This window comes from Agelaius phoeniceus, chromosome 37, assembly GCF_051311805.1.
Source record: "Agelaius phoeniceus isolate bAgePho1 chromosome 37, bAgePho1.hap1, whole genome shotgun sequence".
Taxonomy (NCBI): Eukaryota; Metazoa; Chordata; class Aves; order Passeriformes; family Icteridae; genus Agelaius; species Agelaius phoeniceus.
Window position 1 is genome coordinate 596,918 of NC_135302.1, and position 16,816 is coordinate 613,733.

At 50.8% G+C, this 16,816-nt stretch overlaps 1 protein-coding gene across 1 annotated transcript in view; it reads right to left on the reverse strand.

The window, feature by feature from the left end:
* Positions 1-11,208, reverse strand: part of LOC143696649 (E3 ubiquitin-protein ligase BRE1B-like) — a 13,255-nt gene extending 2,047 nt beyond the window's left edge. Inside the window, exons 1-3 of the mRNA XM_077193224.1 lie at positions 11,074-11,208; positions 3,788-3,955; positions 1,161-1,232 (exon numbers count right to left, since the gene is read on the reverse strand). Of these exons, the coding sequence (XP_077049339.1) occupies positions 1,161-1,232; positions 3,788-3,955; positions 11,074-11,208 (375 nt within the window). The remainder of the gene's footprint in view (positions 1-1,160; positions 1,233-3,787; positions 3,956-11,073) is intronic.
* Between the last annotated feature and the right edge of the window lie 5,608 nt (positions 11,209-16,816).

A 16,816-nucleotide genomic window follows, 5' to 3' on the forward strand; every position in this document is an offset into this window, starting at 1 on the left:
AAAACCCCCAAATTTCCCCCCAAATTTCCCCCAAAAAACCCGAAATTTTCCCCAAAATTCCCCAAATTTTTCCCCCAAATTTCCCCAAAATCCCCAAATTTTCCCACCCAAATTTTTCCCCAAAACCCCCAAATTTCCCCCCAAAAATCCCCCAAATTTCCCCCCCAAAATCCCAAATTTTTCCCCAAAACCCCCAAAATCCCTCCCAAAATTCCCCAAATTTTGCCCCCCAATTTCCCCCCAAAATCCTACACTTTCCCCCAAAAATCCCTAAATTTCCCCCCTAAAACCCCCAAATTTTTCCCCCAATACCCCCAAAAATTTCCCCAAAAAAATCCCCAAATTTTCCCCAAAATTGCCCAAATTTCCTCCCCAAATTTCCTCATAAAACTCCCCCAAAATTTTCCCCCAAAATCCTCAAATTTCCCCCTAAAAGTCCTCAAAAAATCCCCAATTTTCCCCCAAAATTCCCTGAATTTTCCCCCCAAAATCCCTAAATTTTCCCCAAAATTCCCAAAAATCCCCAAATTTTCCCCAAACTTTCTCCCAAAATTCCCCAAATTTCGCCCCCCAAATTTTTCCCCCAAATTTTCCCCCCAAAACCCAAAAAAATCCCCAAATTTCCTCCAATACCTCCAAAATTTCCCCCCAAAATTCCCCCCTAAAACCCCCAAATTTTCCCCCAAATTCCCCAAATTTTTCCCCCAAATTTCCCCCCTAAACCCCCCAAATTTTTACCCAAAAATCCCCAAATTTTTACCCAAAAATCCCCAAATTTCCCCCCAAAATTCCCCAAATTTTCCCCCCAAATTCCCCCCAAAAATTCCCAATTTCCCCCCCAAATTTTCCCACAAATCCCCAAATTTTCCCCCAAATTTCCCCCAAATTTTCCCCCAAAACCCCCAAATTTTCCCCCAAATTTTCCCCCCAAATTTTCCCCCAATACCCCAAAATTCCCCCCAAAACCCCCAAATTTTTCCCCAAATTTCCCCCCTAAACCCCCCAAATTTTTACCCAAAAACCCCAAAATTCCCCCCAAATTCCCCTCCCCCCCTCTGACCTCTCCTTTCGGGCCCTTCCCCGGGGGGGTTCCCTGGGGGGGGCTCGGGGGGGTCCCCGGGGGGGTCCCCGGGGGGGGGGGCGGGCCGCCCCTCCCCCACCCCCGTGGCCCTCCCCCACCCCCGGCGGCGCCGTCGCAGCGACGAAGAAGGGGCCTGGACCTCCGAGTCCAGCTGGGGAGGAAAGGTTAAAAATGGTTAGAAATGGTGAAAAATGGGTTAAAAAAAGCCCAAAATTGACCCCAATTCCAGGTGGGAGGAAAGGGTTAAAAATGGTGAAAAATGGGTGAAAAATGCCTGAAAATTCCTCTAAAATCAACCCAAAAATGATCCCAAGGACAGCTGGGGAGGAAAGGGTTAAAAATGGTTTAAAAATGGGTGAAAAATGGTTAAAAAAAACCCCCAAATCGACCCAAATCTGGCTGGGGAGGAAATGGTTAAAAACAGGTTAAAAAAACCCAAAAATGACCCAATTCCAGGTGGGGAGGAAAGAGTTAAAATCGGGTGAAAAAATGGGTTAAAAACACCCCAAAATTGACCCAAATCCGGCTGGGGAGAAAAGGTTCAAAATGGTGAAAAATGGGTTTAAAAATGGGTTAAAAAAAAACCAAAATTGACCCAAATCTGACTGGGGAGGAAAGGGTTAAAAATGGTGAAAAATGGGTTAAAAAAAACCCCAAAATCGACCCAAATCCAGCTGGGGAGGAAAGGGTTAAAAACGGGTTAAAAAAAACCCAAAATGACCCAATTCCAGGTGGGGAGGAAAGGGTTAAAAATGGGTGAAAAACGGGTGAAAAATGCCCGAAAATTCCTCTAAAATCAACCCAAAAATGATCCCAAGGACAGCTGGGGAAAGGGTTAAAAATGGTGAAAAATGGGTTAAAAAAACCCCAAAATTGACCCAAATCCGGCTGGGAGGAAAGGGTTAAAAACGGGTGGAAAAATGGGTGAAAAAAATTCCAGGTAACCCCAAAATCCCCATTTTCCAACACCAAAAATCCCCATTTTTCACCCAATTTTCGCGGGGGGTTTTTTTTGCCCATCCCCTCCCAGCTGCCCCCAGGTGTCCCCAGGTGTGCCCAGGTAACCCCAAAATCCCCATTTTCACCCCAAAATCCCCATTTTCCAACCCCAAATTGCCCATTTTCAACCCCAAAATCCCCATTTCCAACCCCAAAATCCCCATTTCCACCCCCAAAATCCTCATTTTTCACCCGATTTTCACGGGGTTTTTTTTTTGCCCAACCCCTCCCAGCTGCCCCCAGGTATCCCCAGGTGCCCCCAGGTGTCCCTAAACCCCCCAATTTTCCCTCCCAGGTGTGCCCAGATAACCTCTAAATCCCCAATTTTCAACCCCAAAATCCCCATTTTCCAACCCCAAATTCCCGAATTTTCACCCCAAAATCCCCATTTTCCACCCCCAAAATCCCCATTTTTAACCCGATTTTCACGGGGTTTTTTTGCCCAACCTCTCCCAGGTTCCCCCAGGTGTGCCCAAGTGTGGCTTTAGTGCCTAAAAAATCCCAATTTTGGTGCTTTTAACCCATTTTTTGGGTGTCTCACCTGTTCCAGGTGTGCCCGCGTAACCCCAAAATCCCCATTTCCAACCCCCAAAATCCCCATTTCCAACCCCCAAAATCCCCATTTTTCACCCGATTTTCACGGGGTTTTTTTTTGCCCATCCCCTCCCAGCTGCCCCCAGGTGTCCCCAGGTGTCCCAGGTGTCCCTAAACCCCCCAATTTTCCCTCCAGTTGTGTCCAGGTAACCCCAAAATCCCCATTTTCAACCGCAAAATCCCATTTTTCCACCCCAAAATCCCCATTTTCACCCCCAAAATCCTCATTTTTCACCCGGTTTTCACAGGGGTTTTTTTGCCCATCCTCTCCCAGGTGTCCCCAGGTGTGCCCAGGTGTCCCTAAAACCCCAATTTTCCCCCAATTTTCCCTCCCAGGTGTGCCCAGATAACCCCAAAATCCCCCATTTTTCGCCCAAAATCCTCCATTTTTCACCCCTTAAACCCCCATTTCCACCCTCAAAAATCCTCATTTTTAACCCCCAAAATCCTCATTTTAACCCAAATTTCATGGGGCTTTTTTTGCTCATCCCCTCCCAGGTTCCCCCAGGTGTGCCCAAGTGTGGCTTTAGTGCCTAAAAAATCCCAATCTTGGTGCTTTTTAACCCCATTTTTTGGGTGTCTCACCTGTTCCAGGTGTGCCCGCGTAACCCCAAAATCTCCAATTTTCATGCCCAAAATCCCCATTTCCACCCCCAAAATCCCCATTTTTTCACCCGATTTTCACGGGGTTTTTTTTTGCCCATCCCCTCCCAGCTGCCCCCAGGTATCCCCAGGTGTACCCAGGTGTCCTAAACCCCCCAATTTTCCCTCCCAGGTGTGCCCAGATAACCCAAAATCCCCATTTTCCACCCCAAAATCCCCCTTTTCACCCCCAAAATCCCCATTTTTCACCCCAAAATCCTCATTTTTCACCCAATTTTCACGGGGTTTTTTTTTGCCCAACCCCTCCCAGGTGTCCCCAGGTGTCCCACGTGTGCCCAGGTAACCCCAAAATCTGCAATTTTCACCACAAAATCCCCAATTTTCATGCCCAAAATCCCCATTTCCACCCCCAAAATCCCCATTTTTCACCCGATTTTCACGGGGTTTTTTTTTGCCCAACCCCTCCCAGGTGTCCCCAGGTGTCCCCAGGTGTCCCCAGGTGCCCCTCACCTGTGCCCAGAAGCGGTTGACCAGGTGCAGGGTGGCGTCGTCGGTGGCCTGGCGCTTCTCCAGCTTCTCGATCCTCTCGCGCAGTTCGTCCTCGCACGCCTGGCGCTGCTCCAGCCGCTCGGCCAATTTCTTGTTCCGGAACTGCAGCACCTTGACATCCATCTCCTCCTGGGGACAGGTGGGGACAGGTGGGACAGGTGAGACAGGTGAGATATGGACAGGTGACACAGGAACTGCAGCACCTTGACGTCCATCTCCTCCTGGGACAGGTGAGGGACATGGACAGGTGAGACATGGAGAGGTGACACCAGACAGGTGAGGGACAGGTGAGAAAGGTGACACAGGTGACACAGGTGGGACACAGCTTCTTGTTCCGGAACTGCAGCACCTTGATGTCCATCCCATCCTGGGGACAGGTGAGGGACAGGGACAGGTGAGACAGGTGAGATATGGACAGGTGAGACAGGAACTGCAGCACCTTGACGTCCATCTCCTCCTGGGGACAGGTGGGGACACACAGGTGACACAGGTGGGACATGGACAGGTGGACACAGGAACTGCAGCACCTTGACGTCCATCTCCTCCTGGGGACAGGTGACACCACACAGGTGAGACAGTTGGGATATGGACAGGTGAGAAAGGTGGGACAGGTGAGATATGGACAGGTGACACAGGTGGGACACAACTTCTTGTTCTGGAACTGCAGCACCTTGACGTTCATCTCCTCCTGGGGACAGGTGACAACACACAGGTGACACAGGTGAGACAGGTGAGACATGGACAGGTGATACAGGAACTGCAGCACCTTGACGTCCATCTCCTCCTGGGGACAGGTGACACCACACAGGTGACACAGGTGAGATATGGACAGGTAGGACAGGTGAGACAGGTGAGAAAGGTGGGACACAGCTTCTTGTTCTGGAACTGCAGCACCTTGACGTCCATCTCCTCCTGGGGACAGGTGAGGGACAGGTGAGGGACAGGGACAGACAGGTGACACAGGAACTGCAGCACCTTGATGTCCATCTCCTCCTGGGGACAGGTGACACCACACAGGTGAGGGACAGACAGGTGAGACAGGAACTGCAGCACCTTGACGTCCATCTCCTCCTGGGGACAGGTGGGGACAGGTGAGGGACAGGTGACACCAGACAGGTGAGATATGGACAGGTGAGATAGGGACAGGTAGGATTGGTGAGACATGGTCAGGTGAGAGAGGTGACACCAGACAGGTGGGACAGGGACAGGTGGACAGTTGAGATCAGACAGGTGAGACATGAACAGGTAAGGGACAGGTGGGACAGCTGAGACACATGGGACAGGTGAGACATGGACAAGTGAGACAGGTGACACCAGACAGGTGGGACAGGTGGGACATGGACAGGTGACACCAGACAGGTGAGGGACGGGTGACACAGGTGGGACACAGCTTCTTGTTCTGGAACTGCAGCACCTTGACGTCCATCTCCTCCTGGGGACAGGTGAGGGACAGGGACAGGTGACACAGATGAGACCAGACAGGTGAGATATGGACAGGTGAGACCAGACAGGTGAGAGACAGGTGAGAAAGGTGAGACAGGTGAGATATGGACAGGTGGCACATGGACAGGTGACACAGGTGACACAGGTGACACAGGTGGGACACAGCTTCTTGTTGCGGAACTGCAGCACCTTGACGTCCATCTCCTCCTGGGGACAGAGTGAGGGACAGGTGAGGGACAGGGACAGGTGACACCAGACAGGTGGGACAGGAACTGCAGCACCTTGACGTCCATCTCCTCCTGGGGACAGGTGAGGGACAGGTGGGGACATGGACAGGTGAGACAGGAACTGCAGCACCTTGATGTCCATCTCCTCCTGGGGACAGGTGGGGACAGGGACAGGTGACACCAGACAGGTGACACCAGACAGGTGAGAGACAGGTGAGACCAGACAGGTGAGATATGGACAGGTGGGACATGGACAGGTGACACAGGTGACACAGGAACTGCAGCACCTTGACGTCCATCTCCTCCTGGGGACAGGTGACACCACACAGGTGACACAGGTGAGACAGGTGAGACATGGACAGGTGACACAGGTGAGATATGAACAGGTGAGACAGGTGACACAGGTGAGAAAGGTGGGACACAGCTTCTTGTTCTGGAACTGCAGCACCTTGACGTCCATCTCCTCCTGGGGACAGGTGGGACAGGTGGCACAGGTGAGACAGGGACAGGTGACACAGGTGAGACAGGGACAGGTGAGGGACACACAGGTGACACAGGTGAGACAGGAACTGCAGCACCTTGATGTCCATCTCCTCCTGGGGACAGGTGGGGACAGGTGGGGACAGGTGAGGGACACACAGGTGACACAGGAACTGCAGCACCTTGACGTCCATCTCCTCCTGGGACAGGTGAGGACACACAGGTGACACAGGTGGGGACATGGACAGGTGAGACAGGAACTTGCAGCACCTTGACATCCATTTCCTTCTGGGGACAGGTGGGGACACACAGGTGACACAGGTGAGACAGGAACTGCAGCACCTTGACATCCATCTCCTCCTGGGGACAGGTGGGGACACACAGGTGGGGACAGGTGAGGGACAAGTGACACAGGAACTGCAGCACCTTGACATCCATCTCCTCCTGGGGACAGGTGGGGACACACAGGTGACACAGGTGAGACAGGTGAGATATGGACAGGTGACACAGGAACTGCAAGCACCTTGACGTCCATCTCCTCCTGGGACAGGTGGGGACAGGTGACACCAGACAGGTGAGAGACAAGTAAGACAGGTGAGATATGGACAGGTGGGACATGGACAGGTGACACAGGTGACACAGGAACTGCAGCAACTTGACATCCATCTGCTCCTGGGGACAGGTGAGGGACAGGTGGGGACAGGTGAGGGACAGGTGAGGGACAGGGACAGGTGAGACAGGAACTGCAGCACCTTGACGTCCATCTCCTCCTGGGGACAGGTGGGGACACACAGGTGACACAGGTGAGACATGGACAGGTGACACAGGTGAGACAGGAACTGCAGCACCTTGACGTCCATCTCCTCCTGGGGACAGGTGAGGGACACACAGGTGACACAGGTGACACCAGACAGGTGAGACAGTTGGGATATGGACAGGTGACACCAGACAGGTGAGGGACAGGTGACACAGGTGGGACACAGCTTCTTGTTCTGGAACTGCAGCACCTTGATGTCCATCTCCTCCTGGGGACAGGTAAGGGACAGGTGAGGGGACACACAGGTGACACAGGTGACACCAGACAAGTGAGACCAGACAGGTGAGGGACAGGTGGGACAGGTGAGACATGGACAGGTGACACAGGAACTGCAGCACCTTGACGTCCATCTCCTCCTGGGGACAGGTGACACCACACAGGTGACACAGGAGACACCAGACAGGTGAGATATGGACAGGTGAGACCAGACAGGTAAGGGACAGGTGACACAGGTGGGACACAGCTTCTCGTTGCGGAACTGCAGCACCTTGATGTCCATCTCCTCCTGGGGACAGGTGACATAGGTGACACCAGACAAGTGGGACATGGACAAGTGAGATATGGACAGATAACACCAGACAGGTGAGATATGGACAGGTGGGACAGGTGAGAAAGGTGACACAGGTGACACAGGTGGGACACAGCTTCTTGTTCTGGAACTGCAGCACCTTGACATCCATCCCATCCTGGGGACAGGTGAGGGACAGGGACAGGTGACACAGACAGGTGAGACATGGACAGGTGAGAGACAGGTGAGAAAGGTGAGACCGTCCATCCCATCCTGGGGACAGGTGGGGGACAGGTGACACCAGACAGGTGGGACAGGTGAGGGACAGATGAGGAACAGGTGACACAGGTGACACCAGACAGGTGAGACATGGACAGGTAGGACAGGTGACACAGGTGTGACACACACAGGTGTGACACAGGTGACACAGGTGTGACACACATAGGTGTGACACTCCAGGTGACACAGGTGTGACACAGGTGACACAGACAGGTGTGACACACACAGGTGTGACACACCCAGGTGACACAGGTGTGACACAGGCAGGTGTGACACAGGCAGGTGTGACACAGAACAGGTGTGACACAGGTGACACAGACAGGTGTGACACAGGTGACACGAGACAGGTGTGACACACACAGGTGTGACCCAGGTGACACAGGTGTGACCCCAGGTGACACAGGTGTGACACAGGTGACACAGGTGTGACACTCCCAGGTGACACAGGTGTGACACAGGTGACACAGACAGGTGTGGACACACACAGGTGTGACACACCCAGGTGACACAGGTGTGACAAGTCCTTGTCCTGGACCTGCCAACTCTCCACGTCCATCTCGTCCTACACACGTGAGGGGACTGAGCCCAGATGTGCCCAGCTGTGCCCAGCTGTGCCCAGGTGTGCCCAAACCCCCAATTTTCACCCATTTCCCCCCAATTTTCCCTCCCCCAGCTGTGCCCAGGTGCGGTTTCAGTGCCCAGAATCCCAATTTTGGTGCTTTTAACCCCAATTTTTTGTGTCTTACCAGTCCCAGCTGTGCCCAGGTGTCTCTAAACCTCCAATTTTCACCAATTTTTCCCCCAATTTTTTGCCCTTTTCTCCCTCCCAGGTAACCCCAAAATCCCCATTTTTCACCCCAAAATCCCCATTTTTAACCCAAATTTCACGGGGTTTTTTTGCTCCAACCCCTCCCAGATGTGCCCAGGTGTCCCTAAACCCCCCAATTTTCACCAATTTCCCCCCAATTTTCACCCATTTTCCCCAATTTTTGCCCTTTTCTCCCTCCCAGGTAACCCCAAAATCCCCATTTTCAACCCCAAAATCCCCATTTTCCACCCAATTTTCACGGGGTTTTTTTTGCCCATCCCCTCCAGCTGTGCCCAGGTGTCCCTAAACCCCAAATTTTCCCCCATTTCCCCCAATTTTCACCAATTTTCCCACCCATTTTCACCAATTTTCTCCTGTCAGCTGTGCCCATTTTGCACCCCCCAAATTCCCCATTTTCCACCCCAAAATCCTCATTTTTCCCCCAATTTTCACGGGGTTTTTTGCTCCATCTCCTCCCAGCCGTCCCCAGATGTTCCCCCAGCTGTGCCCAGGTGTCCCCAAACCCCCAATTTTCCCCCATTTCCCCCCAATTTTCACCAATTTTCCCACCCAATTTTCACCCTTTTCTCCCCCCAGCTGTGCCCATGTAACCCCAAAATCCCCATTTTTCCACCCCAAAATCCCCATTTTTTCCACCGATATTCATGGGGGGTTTTTTGCCCCATCCCCTCCCAGCTGTGCCCAGGTGACCCTAAAACCCCCAATTTCCCCCCAATTTTCACCAATTTTCCCCCAATTTTTGCCCTTTTCTCCCTCCCAGGGTAACCCCAAAATCCCCATTTTCCACCCCAAAATCCCCATTTTTCACCCGATTTTCACGGGGTTTTTTTTGCCCACCCCTCCCAGCTGTGCCCAGGTATCCCTAAACCCCAATTTCCCCCAATTTCCCCCCAATTTTCACCGAATTTTCCCCCAATTTTCCCCCAATTTTCACCAATTTTCTCCTGTCCAGCTGTGCCCATTTTGCACCCCAAATTCCCCATTTTCCACCCCAAAATCCCCATTTTTCACCCGATTTTCATGGGGTTTTTTTTGCCCATCCCCTCCCAGCTGTCCCCAGCTGTGTCCCCAGCTGTGCCCAGGTGCCCCCAGGTGTCCCTAAACCCCAAATTTCCCCCAATTTTCCCCCAATTTTTGCCCTTTTCTCCCCCCAGGTAACCCCAAAATCCCCATTTTTCACGCCCAAAATCCTCAATTTTAACCCCAAAATCCCCATTTTCCACCCGATTTTCACGGGGTTTTTTTGCCCCATCCCCTCCAGCTGTGCCCAGCTGTGCCCAGGTCTCCCTAAACCCCCAAATTTTCACCAATTTTTCCCCCCAGCTGTGCCCAGATAACCCCGAAATGCCCAATTTTTCACCCCAAAATCCCCATTTTCCACCCCAAAATCCCCATTTTTAACCCAAATTTCACAGGGTTTTTTTTGCCCATCCCCTCCCAGCTGTGCCCAGGTGTGTGCCCAGATCTCCCTAAACCCCAAATTCTCCCCCAATTTCCCCCCATTTCCCCCCAATTTTTGCCCTTTTCTCCCTCCCATGTAACCCCAAAATCCCCAATTTTCGACCCTAAAATCCCCAATTTTCCACCCCAAAATCCTCATTTTCCCCCAATTTTCACGGGGTTTTTTTGCCCCATCCCCTCCCAGCTGTGCCCAGGTGTCCCTAAACCCCAAATTTTCACCCATTTCCCCCCCCATTTTTCCCTAATTTTCACCGATTTCTCCCCTCTAGGTGTTCCCAGGTAAACCCCAAATCCCATTTTTCGCCCACAAAATCCCCATTTTTAACCCAAATTTCACAGGGTTTTTTTTGCCCATCCCCTCCAGCTGTGCCCAGGTGTGCGCTCAGGTGCCCCCCAGATGTGCCCAGGTGTCCCCAAACCCCCAATTTTCACAGATTTCCCCCCAATTTTCATGAATTTTTCCCCCCCAGCTGTGCCCAGGTAACCCCAAAATCCCCAATATTCCACCCCAAAATCCCCATTTTCCACCCGATTTTCACGGGGTTTTTTTGGCTCCACCCCCTCCCAGCTGTCCCCAGCTGTGTCCCCAGCTGTGCCCAGGTGTCCCTAAACCCCCAAATTTTCCCCATTTCCCCCCAATTTTCACCGATTTTCCCTCAATTTTCGCCCTTTTCTCCCTCCCCCGTAACCCCCAAAATCCCCATTTTTAACCCCAAAATCCCCATTTTCACCCGATTTTCACGGGGTTTTTTTGCCCCACCCCCTCCCAGCCGTGCCCAGCTGTGTCCCCAGCTGTGCCCAGGTGCCCCCAGGTGTCCCTAAACCCCAAATTTCCCCCAATTCCCCCCCAATTTTTGCCCTTTTCTCCCTCCCAGGTAACCCCAAAATCCTCATTTTTCGCCCCAAAATCCTCATTTTCCACCCGATTTTCACGGGGTTTTTTTTTTGCCCATCCCCTCCCAGCTGTGCCCAGCTGTCCCTAAACCCCCAAATTTCTCCCAATTTCCCCCCAATTTTCACCGATTTTCCCTCAATTTTCGCCCTTTTCTCCCTCCCAGGGTAACCCAAAATCCCCAATTTTCGACCCCCAAAATCCCCATTTTTCACCCGATTTTCACGGGGTTTTTTTTGCCCCACCCCCTCCCAGGTGTCCCCAGCTGTTCCCCAGCTGTGCCCAGATGTTCCCCCAGCTGTGGCCCTCACCGTGGAGCTGATGCCCCCCAGCCTCAGGGGCTCGATCAGGTGTGGTCGGGGGCTGCTCCTCCCGGGTGCGGTCGCTTCTCGGGGGGGGCCCCCCCCAGCCTCGGGGGGTCCCCGCTTGGTCCCGACCCCGGCCATGGGAACCTGGGGGGGAAATTTGGGGCATTTTTGGGCATTTTTGGGTCTTTTTGGGGATTTTTGGGATTTTTGGGGATTTTTGGGGGATTTATTGTGATTTTTGGGGAATTTTTGGTGATTTTTGAGGGGTTTTGGGGGGGGTTTTGGGGGGGGGTTTTGGGGGGTCCCCGCTTGGCCCCGACCCCAGCCATGGGAACCTGGGGGGAGAAATTTTGGGGGATTTTGGGGCATTTGGGGGATTTTTGGGTCATTTTAGGGAATTTTTTGGGGGTTTTTGAGGGATTTTTGAGGGTTTTAATGGGATTTTTGAGGGGTTTGGGGGGGATTTTGGGGGGTCCCCGCTTGGCCCCGACCCCGGCCATGGGAACCTGGGGGCAGAATTTTGGGGCATTTTGGGGCATTTTGGGTATTTTAGGTGATTTTTTGGGATTTTTAATGTGATTTTTAGGAGGTTTTTGAGGGTTTTAATGAGATTTTTTGGGGATTTTTAAGGGTTTTAATGGGGTTTTTGGGGGATTTTTAGGGGGATTTTGGGGGGTCCCCGCTTGGCCCCGACCCCGGCCATGGGAACCTGGGGGGGAAATTTGGGGGGTTTTGGGGCATTTTGGGTCATTTTTGGGGATTTTTGGGATTTTTGGGGGGATTTTTAATGTGGTTTTTTGGGGATTTTTGAGGGGTTTTTGGTGATTTTTAGGGGGGTTTTAGGGGATTTTGGGGGGGTCCCCGCTAGGCCCTGACCCCGGCCATGGGAACCTGGGAGGAGAAATTTGGGGCATTTTGGGGATTTTTGGGGATTTTTAATGGGATTTTTGGGGGGATTTTGAGGGTTTTAATGGGATTTTTAGGGGATTTTTAGGGGGTTTTAATGGGGTTTTTGAGGGGTTTTGGGGGGGATTTTGGGGATTTTGGGGGGTCCCCACTTGGCCCCGACCCCGGCCATGGGAACCTGGGGAGGAAATTTGGGGGGTTTTGGGTCATTTTGGGTCATTTTAGGTGATTTTTGAGGGATTTTTTGGGAATTTTGGAAAGATTTTTGGGGGATTTTTAATGTGATTTTTAAAGATTTTGGGGGGATTTTTTGGGGTTTTTTGGGGATTTTTAGGGGGGTTTTAGGGGATTTTGGGGGGTCCCCGCTTGGCCCCGACCCCGGCCATGGCAACCTGGGGGGGAAATTTGGGGCATTTTGGGTCATTTTGGGCATTTTTGGGGATTTTTGGGATTTTTAATGTGGTTTTTTGGGGATTTTTGGGGATTTTTGGGGGGATTTTTGAGGGTTTTAATGGGATTTTTGAGGGGTTTGGGGGGGATTTTGGGGGCTCCCCGCTAGGCCCTGACCCCGGCCATGGGAACCTGGGGGGAGAAATTTGGGGCATTTTGGGAATTTTGGGGATTTTTTGGGATTTTTTAATGGGATTTTTTGGGGATTTTTGGTGATTTTTAGGGGGGTTTTAGGGGATTTTGGGGGTCCCCGCTTGGTCCCGACCCCGGCCATGGGAACCTGGGGGGAAAAATTTGGGGGATTTTGGGGCATTTTGGGCATTTTCAGGGATTTTTAATGGGATTTTTGGGGGAATTTTGGGTCATTTTAGGGAATTTTTGGGATTTTTAATGAGATTTTTTGGGGGGTTTTTAAGGGTTTTAATGGGGTTTTTGGAGGATTTTTTGGGGGGTTTTGGGGGGGATTTTGGGGGGGTCCCCGCTAGGCCCTGACCCCGGCCATGGGAACCTGGGGGGAGAAATTTGGGGCATTTTGGGTCATTTTAGGGGATTTTTGAGGGATTTTTTTGGAATTTTGGAAAGATTTTCGGGGGATTTTTAATGGGATTTTTGGGTCATTTTTGGTGATTTTGGGGGGATTTTGTGGGATTTTTTGGGGGGGATTTTGGGGGTCCCCGCTAGGCCCCGACCCCGGCCATGGCAACCTGGGGGGGAAATTTGGGGCATTTTGGGTCTTTTTGGGGGATTTTGTGGGGATTTTTAATGGGATTTTTGGGAGGTTTCTGGGTCATTTTAGGGGATTTTTGGGATTTTTAATGTGATTTTTGGGGGATTTTTGAGGGTTTTAATGGGGTTTTTGAGGGGTTTTGGGGGGGATTTTGGGGGGTCCCCGCTTGGCCCCAACCCCGGCCATGGCAACCTGGGGGGGAAATTTGGGGCGTTTTGGGCATTTTGGGGATTTTGGGGATTTTTGGGGATTTTTAATGGGACTTCTAATGTGATTTTTGGTGATTTTGGGGGGATTTTTGGGGATTTTGGGTTATTTTATGGGGATTTTTAATGGGATTTTTGGGAGGTTTTTTGGGTCATTTTGGGGGATTTTTGGGGATTTTTAATGTGATTTTTTAGGGGATTTTTGAGGGTTTTAATGTCAATTTTGGGGGGATTTTTGGGTCATTTTAGGATATTTTTGGGGGATTTTTGGAGTGATTTTTTGGGGGGTTTTTGAGGGTTTTATTGGGATTTTGGGGGGTCCCCGCTTGGCCCCGACCCCGGCCATGGCAACCTGGGGGAGAAATTTGGGGCATTTTGGGGCATTTTGGGGATTTTTGGGTCTTTTTGGGGATTTTTTTGGGGATTTATTGTGATTTTTGGGGAATTTTTGGTGATTTTTGAGGGGTTTTGGGGGGGGGTTTTGGGGGGTCCCCGCTTGGCCCTGACCCCGGCCATGGGAACCTGGGGGGAAATTTGGGGCGTTTTGGGTCTTTTTGGGTCATTTTAGGGAATTTTTTAGCATTTTTTAGGGATTTTTGGAGGGGATTTTGGGTCATTTTGGGGATTTTTAATGTGATTTTTTGGGGGATTTTAGGGGATTTTTAGGGGGGTTTTTGGGGGTCCCCGCTTGGCCCCGACCCCGGCCATGGGAACCTGGGGGGAGAAATTTGGGGATTTTGGGGATTTTGGGGATTTTTGGGGATTTTGGGGATTTTTGGGGGATTTTTTGGGGATTTTTTGGGGGATTTTTGAGGGTTTGAATGGGATTTTTGGGGGATTTTTGAGGGTTTTAATGGGGTTTTTGAGGGGTTTTGGGGGGGATTTTGGGGGGTCCCTGCTTGGCCCCGACCCCGGCCATGGCAACCTGGGGGGGAAATTTGGGGCATTTTGGGTCTTTTTGGGGATTTTTGGGATTTTTAATGGGATTTTTGGGAGGTTTCTAGGTCATTTTAGGGGATTTTTGGGATTTTTAATGTGATTTTTGGAGGATTTTGGGGGTTTTAATGGGATTTTTGGGGGGTTTTTGGGGACTTTGGGGGGGATTTTGGGGGGTCCCCACTTGGCCCCGACCCCGGCCATGGCAACCTGGGGGGAAAATTTGGGGCATTTTGGGTCATTTTGGGCATTTTTGGGATTTTTAATGGGATTTTTTGGGGATTTTTGGTGATTTTTAGGAGGGTTTTAGGGGATTTTTGGGGGATTTTTGGGTTATTTTAGGGGATTTTTGAGGGGTTTTTAATGGGATTTTTGGGGGGTTTACTGGGGGTTTTAATGGGATTTTTGGGGGATTTTTTGGGATTTTTTGGGGATTTTTGGTGATTTTTAGGGGAGTTTTAGGGGAGTTTTAGGGGGATTTTGGGGGTCCCCGCTTGGCCCCGACCCCGGCCATGGGAACCTGGGGGGGAAATTTGGGGATTTTGGGGATTTTTGGGAATTTTTGGGATTTTTTTGGGGATTTTTAATGTGATTTTTTTGGGGATTTTTGGTGATTTTTTTGGGGGTTTTTGGGGATTTTGGGGGGATTTTGGGGGGTCCCCGCTTGGCCCCGACCCCGGCCATGGGAACCTGGGGGAGAAATTTGGGGCATTTTGGGGCATTTTGGGTCATTTTAGGTGATTTTTGAGGGATTTTTTGGGAATTTTGGAAAGATTTTCGGGGGATTTTTTGGGGGATTTTTAATGGGATTTTTGGGTCATTTTTGGGGGATTTTTGAGGGGTTTTGGGGGATTTTGGGGATTTTTTGGGGGGGATTTTGGGGGTCCCCGCTTGGCCCCGATCCCGGCCATGGGAACCTGGGAGGAGAAATTTGGGGGATTTTGGGGCATTTTGGGCATTTTTGGGTCATTTTGGGGAACTTTTGGGGATTTTTGAGGGTTTTTAATGGGATTTTTGGGATTTTTGAGGGGATTTGGGGGGGGATTTTGCGGGTTTTGGGGGTCCCTGTTTGGCCCCGAACCCGGCCATGGGAACCTGGGGGGGAAATTTGGGGCATTTTGGGGATTTTTGGGGATTTTTGGGGGGATTTTTGAGGGTTTTAATGTGAAAAAATGAAATTTGGGGCATTTTGGGGCATTTTGGGGATTTTTAATGTGATTTTTCGGGGATTTTTTGGTAATTTTGGGGGATTTTTCAGGAATTTTGGGAATATTTGGGGGGGTTTAAGGTGATTTTGGGGGGACTTAAGGAGATTTTGGGGGATTTTTTTGGGGATTTTGGGTGGATTTAAGGTGATTTCTGAGGTATTTTGGGGGTCCAGGAGGGATTTGGGAGGGTCTGGGGGGGATTTAAGGGGAATTCTTGGGGATTTTGGGGGGATTTTAGAAGGTTTGAGGAAAATTGGGGGAATTTTGTGGAATTTAAGGAAATTTTTGAGGAATTTAAGGTGATTTTGGGGGGATTTTAGGTCATTTTGAGGAAGGATTTGGGGGGGGTTGGGGGAAATTTCAGGGAATTTGGGAAAATTTGGGGAAAATTTTGAGGAATTTGGGGGTCCTGAGCAGATTTTGAGGGCTCTGAGGGGAATTTGGGGGGAATTTGATTTTGGCGGATTTTCTGTAAATTTTTGCATGGAAAACGAGCAAATTTGGGCTTTTAAAAAATTTTTAAGGAGACCTTGAAATTTTTAAAAATAATTTCGGGGGAGCTTGAGGGTCTGGGGAGCCTCTGAGCGACATTTTTGCTTTTCTGGGCAATTTTGGGGAGAACATTGAAATTTTGGGGGATTCTTGGGGAGAATTGAGGGATTTGGGGGTGAAAAAATGAAAATTTTGGGATGTTTGGGACGCGAGGGGGGTCCCAAGACGGGAATTTGGGGAGATTTTGGAGAAATTTCGGAAGATTTGGGGGAAATTTTCTAAATTTTGCTGAGATTTTGTAAGATTTTGAGAAGATTTTGGGGAGATTTTGAGGAAATTTCCGAGGATTTTGAGGAAATTTCGGAGCATTTGTGGCTGCCGGGAGAGATCTGATCGCTCCCGGAACAAAATTTTTGGAAAAATTTGGATTTTTTTGAACCACAAAATGACCTGAGCGTCACAAGATGGAATCGAGGGGATCAGGGGAGGGAATCTGGGGCATTTTTGGCGAAATTTGGGGGAAATTTCAGCGATTTTCGGACCTTTCAGAGCTCAGGCGACAAAATGGCGGCCTGAGGGAACCGTGAGGGACGAGGGCGGCAAAGGCGCCTCGGAGGGGCCCTGGAAGCCTCCAGGCGGTTTTAGGGGTGGTTCTGAAGGAATTTTGGGTCGTTTTGGGTCGATTTCCATCGATTTTGGGGTTTTTTGAAGAGCCCGTCCCGCCCCCCTTCCCTCAGATCTCACCGGAGCCGGAGCCGCCGTCAGCGCCCCTCAGGAACAGGCCACGCCCACCGCCAACCCTGATTGGCTGATTATCTCTA